General features: G+C 36.4%; 4 protein-coding genes across 4 annotated transcripts; 2 read left to right on the top strand and 2 right to left on the bottom strand.

Annotated features, from left to right (window-relative positions):
* The first annotated feature begins 2,311 nt into the window (after positions 1–2,311).
* Positions 2,312–6,911, top strand: LOC113782921 (fumarylacetoacetase). The gene is made up of 14 exons (XM_027328895.1): positions 2,312–2,661; positions 3,215–3,293; positions 3,447–3,505; positions 3,591–3,715; positions 3,870–3,944; positions 4,288–4,363; positions 4,608–4,707; positions 4,791–4,850; positions 5,026–5,096; positions 5,173–5,235; positions 5,467–5,531; positions 5,874–5,970; positions 6,078–6,203; positions 6,554–6,911. The coding sequence occupies exons 1-14, from the start codon at positions 2,458–2,460 to the stop codon at positions 6,614–6,616; spliced, it is 1,263 nt and encodes a 420-aa protein (XP_027184696.1). The 5' UTR covers positions 2,312–2,457; the 3' UTR covers positions 6,617–6,911.
* Positions 6,912–7,873: 962 nt separating this feature from the next.
* LOC113783510 (BAG family molecular chaperone regulator 5, mitochondrial) lies at positions 7,874–9,759 on the top strand. Its single transcript, XM_027329665.1, has 2 exons — positions 7,874–8,353; positions 9,132–9,759. The coding sequence occupies exons 1-2, from the start codon at positions 8,006–8,008 to the stop codon at positions 9,474–9,476; spliced, it is 693 nt and encodes a 230-aa protein (XP_027185466.1). The 5' UTR covers positions 7,874–8,005; the 3' UTR covers positions 9,477–9,759.
* A 595-nt stretch (positions 9,760–10,354) lies between these two features.
* LOC113783087 lies at positions 10,355–12,544 on the bottom strand. Its single transcript, XM_027329119.1, has 3 exons — positions 12,465–12,544; positions 10,927–11,327; positions 10,355–10,837 (listed from the first exon to the last, which is right to left on the bottom strand). The coding sequence occupies exon 3, from the start codon at positions 10,766–10,768 to the stop codon at positions 10,451–10,453; it is 318 nt and encodes a 105-aa protein (XP_027184920.1). The 5' UTR covers positions 10,769–10,837; positions 10,927–11,327; positions 12,465–12,544; the 3' UTR covers positions 10,355–10,450.
* Positions 12,437–13,763, bottom strand: LOC113783086 (acyl-CoA--sterol O-acyltransferase 1-like). Its single transcript, XM_027329118.1, has one exon. It carries the CDS (start codon positions 13,608–13,610, stop codon positions 12,552–12,554), a length of 1,059 nt encoding a protein of 352 aa, XP_027184919.1. The 5' UTR covers positions 13,611–13,763; the 3' UTR covers positions 12,437–12,551.
* Between the last annotated feature and the right edge of the window lie 1,702 nt (positions 13,764–15,465).

Below are 15,465 nucleotides of genomic sequence, written 5' to 3'. Positions count from 1 at the left end.
TTAATTAGATCACCTCTTATTGTCATCTGCCTTTTGAATTCTACCAGTGAATCATATCAAAATTAAGACAGCGACCTAAAATGTTCCCTAACAACTCAGTCAATGAGAGCTTAGAACTTGTCGTTGCGTTGCTTACCATTTGCAGTATCTTATTCTGGAAACAGATTCTCATGCTATTTTTCTTTTTCTTTTTTTTTATTTGAGATATTTTTGTCCAAGGCTCGTCCGGCGAGAGGTGCAAAAGGGATGCTTCTGCTTAACTGTAGGGCTTTGATGGAAGCATTACACCATGTCTTTTTTGTTGTTATGCTTTAGAGAACGTAGTAATTAGCACAAGAATTTTCCTACAAAAACTCCCACGACTTAGTTGTCCTGTACGTGGGCCAGCAGCAAGAAAACTAGTTACCAATACTAAAGGATTTCAGGATTTTATCTCACAATATTTCGCTGGTTTCTCAATAAAGAAGAAGAAAAAAAAATTATATATATATATATGGGATAATTGCAGAAACCTCCCCTGAGATTTCTGACATTTGCATTGACCTCCCCTCTAGGTTTAGAAATTGCATTCACCTCCCCTGAACAGTAACAATTCGTTGCAGAAACCTCCTTGACAGCTTTTGTAGAAGTGAGATAGGAATTTTCTTCCAATTTTGCCCTTACTTGCTTGACAATTATTATTTGCTAGACAATTGCTTAACTAATTAGTTAATAGTTAAACTAATTAATTATTAACTAATTATCTAATTAACTATTAATTAATTAACTAATTATCTAATTAATTAATTAACTAATTAACTAAAGTTGTTGTCTGTCCGAAACTAACAAACTATTTGCATGTTAAACTAATTAACTAATTAACTGCTTAACTAATTAACTAATTAACTAACTAACTAATTAACAAACTATTTGCATGTTAAACTATATGCAGTACGTATTACCTATTTAAAGTATCGGCTTTTTATAGGTATTTTACTTTTAAACATTTAATTTATGATAAAAACATCAATGTTTATAAGTAAAATTCAAAAAGTATTACAGTAATATTCTTACAAAAAGGGAGGGGCATAGGACCATAAATTAAATGTTTGAAAGTAAGAATATTGATATTATTGTAACACTTTTTGAATTTTACTTACAAACATTGATGTTTTATCATAAATTAATTGTTTGAAAGTAAAATACCCATAAAGAGCCGATACTTTAAATAGACAATGCGTACTGCATATAGTTTAACATGCAAATAGTTTGTTAATTAGTTAGTTAGTTAATTAGTTAATTAGTTTAACATGCAAATAGTTTGTTAGTTTTGGATAGACAACAGTTTTAGTTAATTAGTTAATTAGTTAATTAGATAAACAGAAATTAGTTAATTAATTAATTATATAATTAGTTAGTTAATTAGTTAAGCAGTTAATTAGTTAATTAGTTTAACATGCAAATAGTTTGTTAGTTTCGGATAGACGGCAACTTTAGTGAATTAGTTAATTAGTTAAGCAGTTAATTAGTTTAACATGCAAATAGTTTGTTAGTTTCGGATAGACAACAATTTTAGTTAATTAGATAATTAGTTAATTAGTTAATTAGATAAAAAAAATTAGTTAATTAGTTAATTAATTAATTAGATAATTAGGTAGTTAATTAGTTAAGCTGTTAATTAGTTTAACATGCAAATAGTTTGTTAGTTTCGGACAGACAATAGCTTTAGTTAATTAGTTAATTAGATAATTAGTTAATTAGTTAATTAGATAAATAGAAATTAGTTAATTAGATAAATAGAAATTAGTTAATTAATCAATTAGATAATTAGTTAATTAGTCAATAGTTAATTAGATAATTAGTTAATAGTTAATTAGTTTAACTATGCAGAAATAGTTTGATTAGTTAATAACTATTAACAATTAGATAATTAGTTAATTAGTTAATTAGTTAATAGTTAATTAGATAATTAGTTATTAATTAATTAGATTATTAGTTATTTAGTTAATTAGTTAATTAGTTAAACTATTCACAAATAGTTAATTTAGTGTAATTTTTATTAACAAATGTTTTGTTGGGTTTGATGAAAGTACTCATCACATTCATTTGGTAAAATTAAATCATGTCAGGGGTACTTTAGTAAATTGACCCACTTTTACCTATTAAATTGCCTCCAACTTTTGATAGGGGAGGTCAGTGCTATTTCAAAATTGATAGGGGAGGTCAATGCTATTACTATAAAAGTTAGGGGAGGTTTCTGCAATTATCCCATATATATATATCGACAAAGTTTACTCCTACTGCCAGCCTTCCTCTGTTAAGGTTGGCTGGCTACAAATAGGAGGGTACTAGTAACATCTATCTGTCTTCAGAGTTCCCTTGCACTTTCTTTGCACTCTTCTTCAGTCTGTAGTCTCTACAAGCCTGGCCGGTGCAATTCTACTAAGCTACACAAGACGACGTCGCTCAGAATTTCTAATGGGGTTGAAGTCATTCGTGGAAGTCCCAGCGGGCTCTCACTTCCCACTGGAGAACCTTCCTTATGGCGTTTTCAAGCCTGAACCCAATTCCCCGCCCCGACCAGCCGTTGCTGTTGGCAACCACGTCTTAGACCTTTCCGTGATCGCTTCCGCCGGCCTTTTTGACGAACCCATTCTCAAAAACTCCGATTGCTTCAACCAGGTCCAACTTTTATTTTCTACTTTTTTGCTCAAATCCCACGACTAAACTCTGATGATTCTTTTTCTCTTTTATTACTGTTGGCTAAAAAAAATGTAATCTTGGATAAAGATGACTGTAATAAAAATATATTATTGGGATGTTGTCGTTGAAATTTATATTTTGCTTGCGAATTATACTTCTGGGAAGAAAGATTGCTTGAATTTTAGCGACCTTTTTTTTTGGCGAAGTAATTGGTCACGCATCACATGGGGAGTGGGCCATTTGGAACTCATAAGCTTTTGATCACTTGTGATTCTGTTGCATTCATATAAATGAAGTTATACAATGGTTGCTTGAGTGTGTACAATGACCGTGTAAGTGATGTTCCGGGGTTGCAATTGTGACTGGTGATTGTAGGGGCCGAGAAAGCACTTTTGAATTATCATGCGCTTAAGTTGCGTTCTGAGTAATGTTGTGCCAAGTGTAATTGAGGTTTCTCATATTCTCTTGGGAATGTGATCTTGTTCATAGCTAGCTACTAGAAGGGTGATATTCGATTCTCTTTGTCTAACAGCCTAATCTGAATAAATTTCTGGAGTTGGGGCGACCTGCATGGAAAGAAGCTCGTGCTACGCTCCAGAAGCTATTGTCAGGTGTACCTCTTTTTTTATTTTTAGTTTTTTTAAGTTGATGTTTTATTTTTTTCGCTATTGATTTGTTGGGGCAAATATGCCAAGCACTTTTGGCGTTCAGTAGAGTTATTTGTTTGTAATGAGATTTTAAGAGTCAGTTGTTTCTTATTGCAGCTACTGAACCGACCTTGCGTGACAGTGCTAGTCTGAGGTCGAAGGCTCTGGTGCCAATGGTAGGATATGCATCCACTTCTGAATGGCTAAACAGGGTTCACTTCACTGTTGCTATAATTGATATTTTGCTTGTTGATGCTGCAGGACAAGGCACAGATGCTTCTTCCCATTGCAGTTGGAGACTATTCAGACTTTTTCTCGTCCATGCATCATGCTAAAAATTGTGGGACTATATTTAGGGGCCCAGAGAACGCAATCAATCCCAACTGGTATAATGAAATTTGAAGTTTTTTGTGGTTTTTACTAAAAAGCTTGAGCCAAAAACAAAAAAGATAAACAAAATGCGGAAGAGAAAGGAATTGGACTATTATTCTTCTTGAAATATTGCTTACAGTTTTATTTATCATTTTTCATGGTCTCCAGGTTCCAACTTCCAATTGCATATCATGGCAGAGCATCTTCCATCGTCATCTCCGGCACAGATATTATTAGGCCAAGGTAACGATATGATTGATCCTTCTTTGCCCCTTAAAGTAATTAAGTTCACGAAATCTGGATTGCCTTGTGATATATTTTATAATCTCAGAGTATGCGCTGCACAAACAAATTTCTTGTTGATTAGAATCAATTAGATCTGAGTATTGTCCTTGTCTTGATCTGCCAATTTATGAAGTATAATTTGTTTCATATTCTTCTCTGCATTGATGGGCACATTGAGCCATGTAATTCTGAAATAACTACTTTCAAACATGTGAACATTATTACATGGAAATTGTTTCGTTTTTCTTTTGAGTTTAAACTTATCTCTATACTCTTGTATGATGATTCATATTGCATTCAGAGGACAAGCTCATCCTACTGGCAATTCACCACCGTATTTTGGACCCTCGCGAAGGTTGGACTTTGAGCTGGAAATGGTAAGCTTTTGTGGGACATACTTTTGGACAGGATATGGCTTTTCTCTTTCATTTGCATCAATTTTAGGTTGCATACTAGAAGCTACTTCCTCTTATGTGGATGTGCATCTAATATTTATGACGGAAGATCGTAAAACAGTTTGCTTGTTTTAACTCTTCCATAATCTCAAATTTTCTTGCCTCCTTGTGGGATACCAATATAACTAATTTCTCTTACCTTGTTCTTGTTCTTTGTATGATAAAGGCTGCTGTAGTTGGCCCCGGGAATGAATTAGGAAAACCTATCGATGTTAATGATGCTGCTGGTCATATCTTTGGACTTGTTTTGATGAATGATTGGAGTGGTATGGTGAATGCTTAGCTTCATTTAAGGCTAAACTTCTTTAATTGTTTGTTTATACCCAATTAACACAAGCTATATCAACAGCAAGAGATATTCAGGCATGGGAATATGTTCCTCTTGGTCCTTTTCTTGGAAAAAGTTTTGGTGAGCTACCTTCTTCATTTTGCTTTTATCACGTAAAACTCTGCTTAGACATGCTAGAACTTGCTTAAAATTGAAATTCTGCTTCTTTATGATTGCATTATTTCTCCTGTCCCATGGAACATTGCACATTGCTTAATGCTCTGATGGTTTTCTTTTGGCCGTGTATGTTTTCTAGGTACGACAGTATCCCCTTGGATTGTGACCTTGGATGCTCTAGAACCCTTTTCTTGTGATGCTCCGATACAGGTACTTTATATTCTCTGTCAGTTTGGAGCACTGGGCATTCATCAATGTATAAGCACTAATACGGCTTTGTTTGCAGAATCCTCCTCCTTTGCCATATCTTGCTGAGAAGACCTCCAAAAATTATGACATTTCTTTGGAGGTATATTTGTTTTAAAAGAGACGTCTTTTTGATATTGGGATTTTTTTTTTTTTGGTTTTTAAGGGGGGGGGGGGGGGGAGGAGGGGATATGTAATTCTGGATCTCCTATATATGCTCCTGCATGAAAGAAACACAGAGAAAAGGAAAAACTCGAGAACAGAATTACAGAAGAGGATATAAGAGTTGCTTCATCTGCTAAATTGATGCTTTTCATTCTTGTCACAATGCAAGGTACTCATTAAACCTGCTGGACAAGAAGATTCCTTTGTCATCACAAGGAGTAATTTCAAGCACTTGTAAGTAGTCTTATATTCTATAAATTATTTAGTTGCTCATCAGTCAATCATTCACTATGAATGCGGGTGTCTTACATCGCTGTGGATGAACTTCTCATTGAATATCATTCAGATGCTTTTTCGAGCATTATGTTTGAATTTGTTGATTATCTTAACTTTAAATAGAAAGAAGTCCCAATTCCGACACAAAACTGGATAAGAGAAATGACTTTTCCTGCCAATGAGAGATGCATGTTCATAATTATAAGCATGTTGGTCAGCTGTGAAATCTTGTCTTTATTTCGGTAAAGGTATATTGATTTTGAAAGTCTTAATGACTGTTGAAAATCTATTTGCACACAGATACTGGACAATTACCCAACAACTTGCACACCATACTATAAATGGTTGCAATCTAAGGTCTGGTGATCTCCTTGGAACTGGCACAATTAGCGGACCAGTAAGATTTAGAGCTCTGCAGTCTGAACTTGTCCTTTTAATCTTGGAGAACAGCTGCTAGTACCTTTCGCCTAAACTGCATTCATATGACCATTAATTTCTCTACAGGAACCAGAATCTTTCGGATGCTTGCTGGAATTAACCTGGAATGGGCAAAATCCAGTGTCTTTAGGCGCAACAACCCGTAGATTTCTAGAAGATGGAGATGAAGTGGTTTTTAATGGTTTTTGCAAGGTTCATTCATAATGTCGATTCTTCTACTCCTATGTTTTATACTTTCCTAGCATTCTCTAAATGATTCCATCCTTGAGGCCGACAATCGTTGTTCTTAAGAGCATCTTAGCTCAGTATATTGAGTAATCACCACCTTGTCTGCCCTTTCATCAACTCATACATCATCTGCATGCTACCCGCACGCACATACAACAGTATATTTTGACCTTTGGCGCAACCATTATTTTAAGCGGATGGTTCATGGTCCAGTTATTGAAGCATTTAATCATATCGCCATCAACTTTGACCTTGTAAACTGTGATGATGAAATTCATAGAACTTGGACATATGAGATTTTGTTTTTTTTGTAGGGTGACGGATATAATGTTGGTTTCGGGACGTGCTCTGGAAAGATTCTTCCGGCATCGACTTGACCGCATCCACATCCATACTTGCACAGATTTAATGAACTCTCAGCATTCTTTGACCTCCCTGCTTTTGCATGCTTCGTGGGAGGATGGATGAGGCGGTCGTTTAGCTGTAAAATTATTCACTCTTTGTGTTTGGATTGCATTTTTCATGGAAAAATTACTGTAGCGATTTGATGTATGCGAGGGAAAAAGGTAATATGAAAATGTAATTACGGAAAACGACTAATTTTCCGACGAAAAATCACAATCCAAACAAGGCAAAATTGTGATTGCTAATAAAGTACCTAATTTTATGTGATTGTTTGCTTTTGGTTCGTTTTAGGGCCGTTTAAAGAAATTGGTCCATGTACTAAAAACTGCATTACCGGTTAAAAAGTCTTAAGGAGGATTCTTAAAGTCTGAGCAGTTGTTAAAATGCAGAAGGTTTTTTTTCCTCTTTTTTTTTTTGGTCGAGGGTCAAACAAAATTTTCTTTCATTCAGATCATACATTACAGTTTTTTAAAAATGTATTTTAAAAAATAAGAAAAAAAATCGTGTCGGAGGACATCATAAGTTAGACAAAAGGTTCTAGCTTCTAGTAACTCTTGCGAATGACCGGGAAGTGGATATCCAACCATCCAAGTGTCCATGATGCGAAGCAAACAAACTCATCAAGTCACAAATTTGGTTTGTATCAATTGGAGTTGTTCATTTTGTGAACCATACTCCAAGAAGCTCTTAAAGCCTAAAGGTTCAACTCTTTTTTTTTTTTCAAACTAAGGGGATCACTCAAGTGCATTTCATAAAGCTGAGATATGAAATCTTAATTTATTCCGTTATTGAAATGTTAAGTATTGAAATCTTAAATATTTGAACATATTTTATATTAATTGATAAGGGAATTCTTTATCATTTATTTTTTGGAGTAAGTTTTTTCTTGAGACACTTAATTAATTAAAATATTTTATTTTTTTATTATCAAACATATTAAATACATTACATTTTAAATCTATTAAACTTAAAGATTGAATTGAATTACCAAACAACTTAAACATTCATCAGGGTTTAAAATTGTTTTGGGCTTTTTCCCATCACTAATAGACCTAATTATACAGAGTGCACTAACAATAAATAATACTAATTCAGAATTTAAAAGAAAGTAATGCCAAAAGTAGTGATTGAAATCATCACAAGCGGTGGGGCCTAGCAATTAACGGGCGGAAGTCTTTACGACAGGACGGAAGCCTATCGCGTAATACGCGCCACCATCATTCAAGAACCCGACGTCCCTTTCGTTTTACTCGGACTTCGTCTTCTCTTTCCTCTTCTCCTCGCTCTCACCCTACTCTTCAGCCTTCTTTCGAAGTCTCCCCATCACCATTAGCACACTTTTTTTTTTTGTCCAAACCAGTATGAAGTCGTCGTCATCTAGAAGAAGCAGAGGCGGGTTCTTTTCTTCTTCAATTTCCACTAGTAGCGCTAGCACAATCACGTATACTGCTAGTACTTTCCAGGATGAACATCCCACCCCACACCTACAATTCAAAACTTCAGAATTCCCCAACTCTGGTGAACAAGAACAACCCTCTACTACACCTGTTCCAATTTCAGTTCATCACCAAGAATCCTCTCCTGCTGCAAATGCTGCTGCTCTTAAGATACAATCAGCTTACCGGGCTTACTTGGTCCGCAGTCTTGTCAAGAAATTGTCTGCAGTTAATTCAGAAGCTAATTACTGGGAAAGACATATCCAATGCCAGGTATCTATTGGCTAATTTGTTAAGATGGTTCATTTCTTTTTCAATTACGGTAGTTCTTTTCAAGATTTCTGGTCTCTTATATTTCTTTAATTAAGTACTCCTACTATTTGATTTGGAATTCTATTGTGATCCGTTTGCTGTTGGACGAACTCTTTTATTGGTTGCTGGGTGCCACGGTGTGGATTCTCAATTTAGGACATGTTTTAACTGAATTTTTTTGGCCTACGTGATCTTGAAGGTTTGAGACTTCAGTGTGTTTTTCCTTGATCTTGCTACGTTGGGATAACTTCTACATTGGACTATGTTGAAATTAATTATGAAAAACTCTTGAGCTGTCTTTCCCTGAGCGGAAGATGTCAATAATCCCACACAAAGCCTTTCCAAGATTAGGCAAGTGTTGCTTGCCGCATTGGGACATTTTGGGCTTCAACTAAATAAAATGCAGAGCAAGAGAGTTTTGCTGTGAAGTGAAGAAATAACTAGAGTTGATCTTGCGGTTCTGCTCTTGAAGTTCTTCTTCCTGATGTCTGTTGAGACGTTGAGGAATAATTGTTTAACTTGGACTTGAGAGGAGTGTGGCAAAAGGTTATGCTATCACTTGATAATCCACTTTCCATACACCTGACCTGATGCCATGATTTAGCCTTCTCCTTTCCTGGTTTACATTACCTTTTAAACTTTCTCTTGTTTATGGTTATATGCTGTGACCATGATATTCCAATTTCTTTCTGGCTTCCATCTTCTTATATTCTCCTTTTATCTGTCTGTCCGATGGCAGGAAACTGTTGATGCTGTAAGGACCAGCGAGCGTGAAAGGATTAAGATCAATGAAGCACTAATGGGCTTGTTGTTGAGGCTGGACTCGGTGCCTGGGACTGAACCAAATGTGAGGGCGCTTAGGAGGCACTTGAGCCGTAGGATTGTGGGTTTGCAAGAGATTCTGGATGCTGTTTGTGACACTAGAGTTGAGAATTGGGATGTCTTTCTAAGGGACTGGGATGATGTAATTTCTAGGATAGAAAAAGAGGCTTGCCGAGAGAGAGGTGGCGGGCATGAGATGGAGAGGTTTTGTGCCGAGTATCTGGGGTTTAATTGCCTACAGAGATTTCTTCGTGATCAATGATCTTTGCTCATATAGAAGTTTTCTACCCTTTTTCTTCAACTGGAATCTCACTCTCTAGGTGCTTCTTATTATATGTAAACCAAAATTTGTAAATCATTATCTCAACACCACAATCTTATGATCACATATATACCATTGTACATAGCCACAGAAGTGAACTACTGACTAAGAGCATCATTTAGGAACTAAAATCTCCATGGATTCCAATGGGAGACTGCAGAACCTTACCTGCTTGACGGGTTTGTAAGTACTTGGACAACTAATTGTTCGCTTTATGTTTTCACTGGTTTTGATAGTTCGTAGAATCATGATAGTCCTGCAAAATCCTGTATTTTTTATATTTTATTTTGTTGGTACTTCGTATTTGCTTTGTCATATTCACCATAGTCATTTTGCTACGTTTGTTGATTGGTGCAAGCTTGCAAGGCATTGTATATTAGCTGAAACATGAGACAGGAAGATTTTGACTACAATAAATGTGTTTTCATCCATTGAATAATACCACACTGTTGTCTGTGTCCTCTAGCATGATGTATTCCAAAGATTATTTTGACATACAAGAGCATTCTTGTACAGCTTTGTGGTAGGATTATTAAGCTCCCAAGGCTCTTATAGCAACCACTTGGTAATGGAAAAAAATTCTGGAAGCTAGCTGTTGCTTATAGGAATAGCACAATATGATGGCCACGTTGTTTACAATTCTTTCACCATCGTACTTTGGAAGCATTTTGTCACAGTAAAAGATTAAGCTGCATCTCTACCCAGGAGTAGTTCCTTGCATTACTCCTAGTACCGTTCTGCAATTGGTGAAGTAAGTAATGTAAATTGCAACAAAACTAAGGATACCTTACAAAGCCTATGATCACACGAGGAATACATCCACACAACTGTTGCGAGAATCCACACAAATTTAACAGCAGAAATACATCAAATTGAACACAGGTGTGCTCCTGAAACATGGCTACCGTACACATCTAGGCAGAGCAGCTGCACTTGCACCGGGATAAGCATTTTTTGCAATCAGCGAGCTTTGGGTAGTCAGTATTGCAATCACATTTCTTCATGCATTTGGTACGAGAAGTGCCACCCCACAAACACTTGGCCATGCAACGCATGATTGGCACACACCCGGGGCAGTTGAACTTCATGCCATTAGCGATGCACTGACTACAATTGCTTGTATCAGAAGAGCAGGCTAGTGATGGCCAGGCCAACTCCGAGAGTATGATCAGCAGAAGCATCAGCGTGCACGAATTTGTTCCGATTCTGGACAGCCTCATCCTCCCTTTCATGACTTCCGTCTGCTATAGTAGGAGTAACAAATTTGCCTTGCTTTGCTGCTTGAGCCTTTTGTACTGCTTCTGCAGAGAATGTGAACACATTAATGAAGCGATAGCACTGCATGCAGCATTACTAATTTACTGCAGAATTTATTGACCTCGGACCTAACCTTTTTCTTGGATTGCTCAACATGTCATCTCCTCGTTTAGGCCGACAAATGTCACACTCGATGGCATTTACTTTCCCAGTCCCTGTCTGTCCTGCCATGCAAGTCTCCTCTCTTCTTTTCCACCTCCACATCGATTGTAAACTAAGGGTGCCACCGCCACCGCGTAAAGAACGCCATATACTGTAGTTGGTGACAACTGACAACCAACATAGCCGAGCCGATCTTCTATGGACGCGACCATCTTGATTGGGTAGTCGGTACCTGACCCAAAATGGGAAGATGACCAATTGGTGCTGTGTTCTTATATGCTTATGGCAAGCTTTCTCTAGAAGTGGCCGCTGGCCAGTATCAATTTACATTTCCAACGATGGTGTTTAGAGGACTATCCTTGTTTAGAGCATCTGTGGCAATTGTTTTGAACAATAAATTAGTGTGTGACCAAACAACAAGATGTGCATTTCGTCAAAAAAAAAAAAAAGTTTTTTCTAAAAGTGAATCTAGAACCAACTCTAAGACTGCTCAAGTCTTATAGTGAATTTCCAATTATCATCATTTTGAAAGAAGAAAATGGGGGCATCAGAAATTATCATTATTGTTGGGCAACGAGACGAGATTCATGCAGAAACCCAGAAATTAACACGAGATTCATGCATTTCGACACAAAAAGAGAGAAACTGTCAAGCAACTACAAATGAAAAGAAATTATTTGCTTGCATCACAAACATACTTTTTAACGTACATTTTCATCTACTCAATTACAGTTTTATTTCACATAAGTCATATTACAAGAAAAATGATACTACAGTAATTATTTTAAATAATCTCCTGTCCAAACACAGTATTATTTTTGAATTAATGGGAGAATTTGGCAAAAGCCACTATTGCAATGACCAAGCACGTTCTTAATTCTAGCAAAGCCACCCATGACTCCATGAGATATATTACTATGATTAGTGCTTTTTGTACGGTCGATGTGTGTATGATAAAGAAATGCGTAATATTATGATAAATAAATTTTATATAAAATTTTCACTGCTAAAGTAAACTCTAATTTTTAAAATTTCTTTCACATAATAATTGTCGTATTGACGATTCTAATATTTAGGGTTAGTCATGTTGAAAAGTAGATAGTTAAAACAAAACATGTTTTTAAGATAACTAACCATAAACATGTCTTTAGGTAAGTTAAAATAAAAGTAGTTTCTATAAGGATAAAAAAAAATTAAAGATCAAAGAGTCACAAATTGAATCTTCGAGTAATGCATAATCTTTCAAACTCAGCAATCCTTGTCAAAATTCTAGTCCAGAGACGGGTGGTCCAAAAATTCTAAGGCCCTGACGAGAAAACCGGGTAGTTCAATTCTCGTCGATTTTTTTTTGTGTTGTAAATGCATGAATCTCGTGTTAATTTCTCATCGAGCAAATGATTCTTGCGTTTTGTTTGGGCATCCACAATCACGTCAGCTAGACAAAATATATACCAACCCAACAAACCAATTCACAAATATCGTAAAAACCAAATAGTAATAGGTTTATACCATAATGATCCAATTAGCTGAAACAAATGGAGAGGTGGGGAAAATACTATGAGGGAGGGGAGAGGCTTAACCAACATCCTTCCATTCTTAACCCAACAACGGACAGGTAAGGTCGTTGGGGCTAATTAGCCGCTGATGCTTTACAAACTCAATGAAGGCGAGTGACTCCGTACATCCTTTCCAATCTGCCCTGCCCCTTAAAAATGGTGGTAAGAAGAGCCAAAAACTGGTGTAGATAACGAAGGCTAGCGTTAATGGCCCCGATATAATTCCAGGGATCCAAATCTTTCCCTTTAATGCCCTTTTAGCAGCAATCTCTATAACCAAAGACACCCCATGAAGCAGAAAGAAGCACGTAACTTCACCTGTGGGCTTCAGTCTTCCGATGTTATAGAAAACCAGCTCGTGCATTATTCCGGATACCAAAAACGTTGCCACCACCGCCGGAAGAGCTCTCCATTTCTTCCCGATCAAGCTTGAAGAAATCGAGCGAACCGGTTCATAAACTGTGGGACGGAGAATATTAGACACCATCAGATTCCACCTCCTCCCCCAAAAATCTTGAAGCGAAGTAGCCAAGTATGGCTCGTCAAAGTGCGGTTCCAGTTCGACTCCAATCAGTCCTCTAGCGAGCCCCGCTACCATGGCAAGTACAAGTTCTAGCATGAAATATATGTGAAGGCAATAAAAGAACCATATGATGTTTTGTTGGATGGAGTCTTTGTACGAATATACTCGAATGCACAAAACCAAGAGCACGATCTTGATGACATAATTTAGGGGCGATCTTTGGCCTTTCTTGGTGGATTCTTGGGGAGAAGGCGCTTGTTGAAACTTGATAGGTAAACAAGCCAAGGGAATGAAACGAGATAAGGGAATGGATTCGGAGGAGGACAAAGGGCCTTTGTTGAAGGCAAATAACAGGAGCTTGAAGCTACCTAGCCATGCTATGAAGAAAGAGGAGGTACCCCCGAGATGGATGGTGGTTAGATTGAGAGGGAGATAGATGAAGAGACATGCTACAGGGATTATGGCAAGCAGTCTCAGGATCCCTTTTGGGAAGATTTTGTCTACGGTGTAACAGTAGCATAGAGATGACAATATAGTTGCTGATACAAAAACGAAGTTGCTGATCTCCCCTTCCATTGATCTTCGATGGCTTTCAGGTACTTCCCCCAGATCTATAGCCAGGGCGTAAAAGGTTCAAGAATGGATAAAAAAGGGGTGGTTGGACTATGTACTGGTAGTACTTACTACTATTTATGAGATCAATATGTCTGGATGGCGGGCGTGTTACTTAATCAACGTGATAATAATAATACGATTACAACGAGTAATAATTTGTATACATGATTCTACAAGAAATGCTATAAGCATTAACTAAACTTGCTTATAATCACGATTACACGAAACTCTGTGCATAATTGTTGTGGTTAACTAGAGAGGTGGGGTTCGCTAGCTTCTTGTTGGTTTTTTTTTTTTTTGGTTTTTGGCGGAGTGGGGGGAGGTGTTGAGATGCAATTCGTTAAAAAAAGAAACAAAAAAAGAAAAGAAAAAGAATAAAGGTTACTAGCTAGTATTAGCCACTAGCTGAAGAAAATTATGGGATAGTTGTTTTCTTTTGAGCAAGTCAACATTTGACTTGAAATGTTGGAGTAAAATACCCAATCATTCTTGGTCCAGGTGGTCCTGTTGGACTGGGTGTACCAGATTGCTCCTATGGTCGTGTACATTCCTTAAAGGTCTTTATTTTTTGTACATTCATTTATTTATTTGGTATTCATAATATTCTTATATTCGCGGTCGACGGTCTCATTTGGAGACCTAGAGGAACTGGTATTTGCTGCTTTAGACCATGTCTCCTGAGTTTAAAAACTAAAAAAGCTGCGCACTAAAATAATTAAATAAACTGCAGGTTGAGAACTTTTTGCCCGGGAACAGTGTAGTGTAGTTTATCAATACTTTCTTCTCGAGTACTGCACAAGATTATAAAGGAATGCGTGCTTATAAAATACGAGATAATGCAACTAATTGGCAGCTGTTACTAATCAATAGTGGTGAAGAGATGATGAACAAAAAATGGAAAAGATAATGAACAGTGCATTTCCCATCAAAGGCAGTATCTTTATGGCACTTAGGCTGCAAATGAACCGAGCCGCTCACGAATCAAACCGCTTGCGAGCGACTCGGTTCAAGCTCGAGTCGAGTTCGAATTGGTTCGAGTCGAAATTGAGTTTCAACTCGAGTTCAAAATATTAAGTTTGTTAGCTCGTGAGCCGACTCACGAGTTCGAGTATATATATATATTTATTTATTTTTTATATTTTTATTTTAAGTATATATATATTTTTTATATTTTTATTTTAAGTATATATATATTTTTATTTTTTATTTTAATAGTAAAATTACATATATATCCTTAATATTTTATTATTTATTAAGAAAAAAATATTATTTTATTTATTTTTTTTAAAAATAAAATAATTATTTTTTTATTTTTTTCCAGCTCGAGCTCGGCTCGACTCGAGCTTTAAATTGCCAGTTCGTTGAGTTTGAGCTCAAGTTCGAGTTCAATAAAATTAAGTCAAAACTCGACTCGATTAGGCCAAAACTCGACTTGACTCAGTTCATTCACAGCCCTAATTTATGTGTTTCGAGCATAAATCATTTAGTGTGTTTCTACTTTGCTGCGCTTTGGTATGCTCAAGATTTACGAGTTCTTTCAGAGAAGTCACTTGAAAGATACAACATTGCATGGTTTTATCTGAATAAGGTCAAGTAAAATATCCGGAGAAACAACCTACAAGAAAACTACAAGCACCCAAGAGATATGTCAAAATAAGTATAATGAGAAGACTAGGAGGAGGGGCAGGAACGGTTGTAGGAAGCAACCATTTTTGAAGGTTCATGACCAAGATTTGCTCCAAAAAAATGTAATGTTTAGATTGCATTTTGTACATCGTTTTTTATATCATGTGCGGAGTTCGCAAAATTTTATTCT

The sequence above is a fragment of the Coffea eugenioides genome, chromosome 9 (genome assembly GCF_003713205.1).
Source record: "Coffea eugenioides isolate CCC68of chromosome 9, Ceug_1.0, whole genome shotgun sequence".
In the NCBI taxonomy this organism is placed as follows: domain Eukaryota; kingdom Viridiplantae; phylum Streptophyta; class Magnoliopsida; order Gentianales; family Rubiaceae; genus Coffea; species Coffea eugenioides.
Note: the sequence above shows the minus strand (reverse complement) of the source record. Positions and strands in the feature narration are given on the sequence as shown.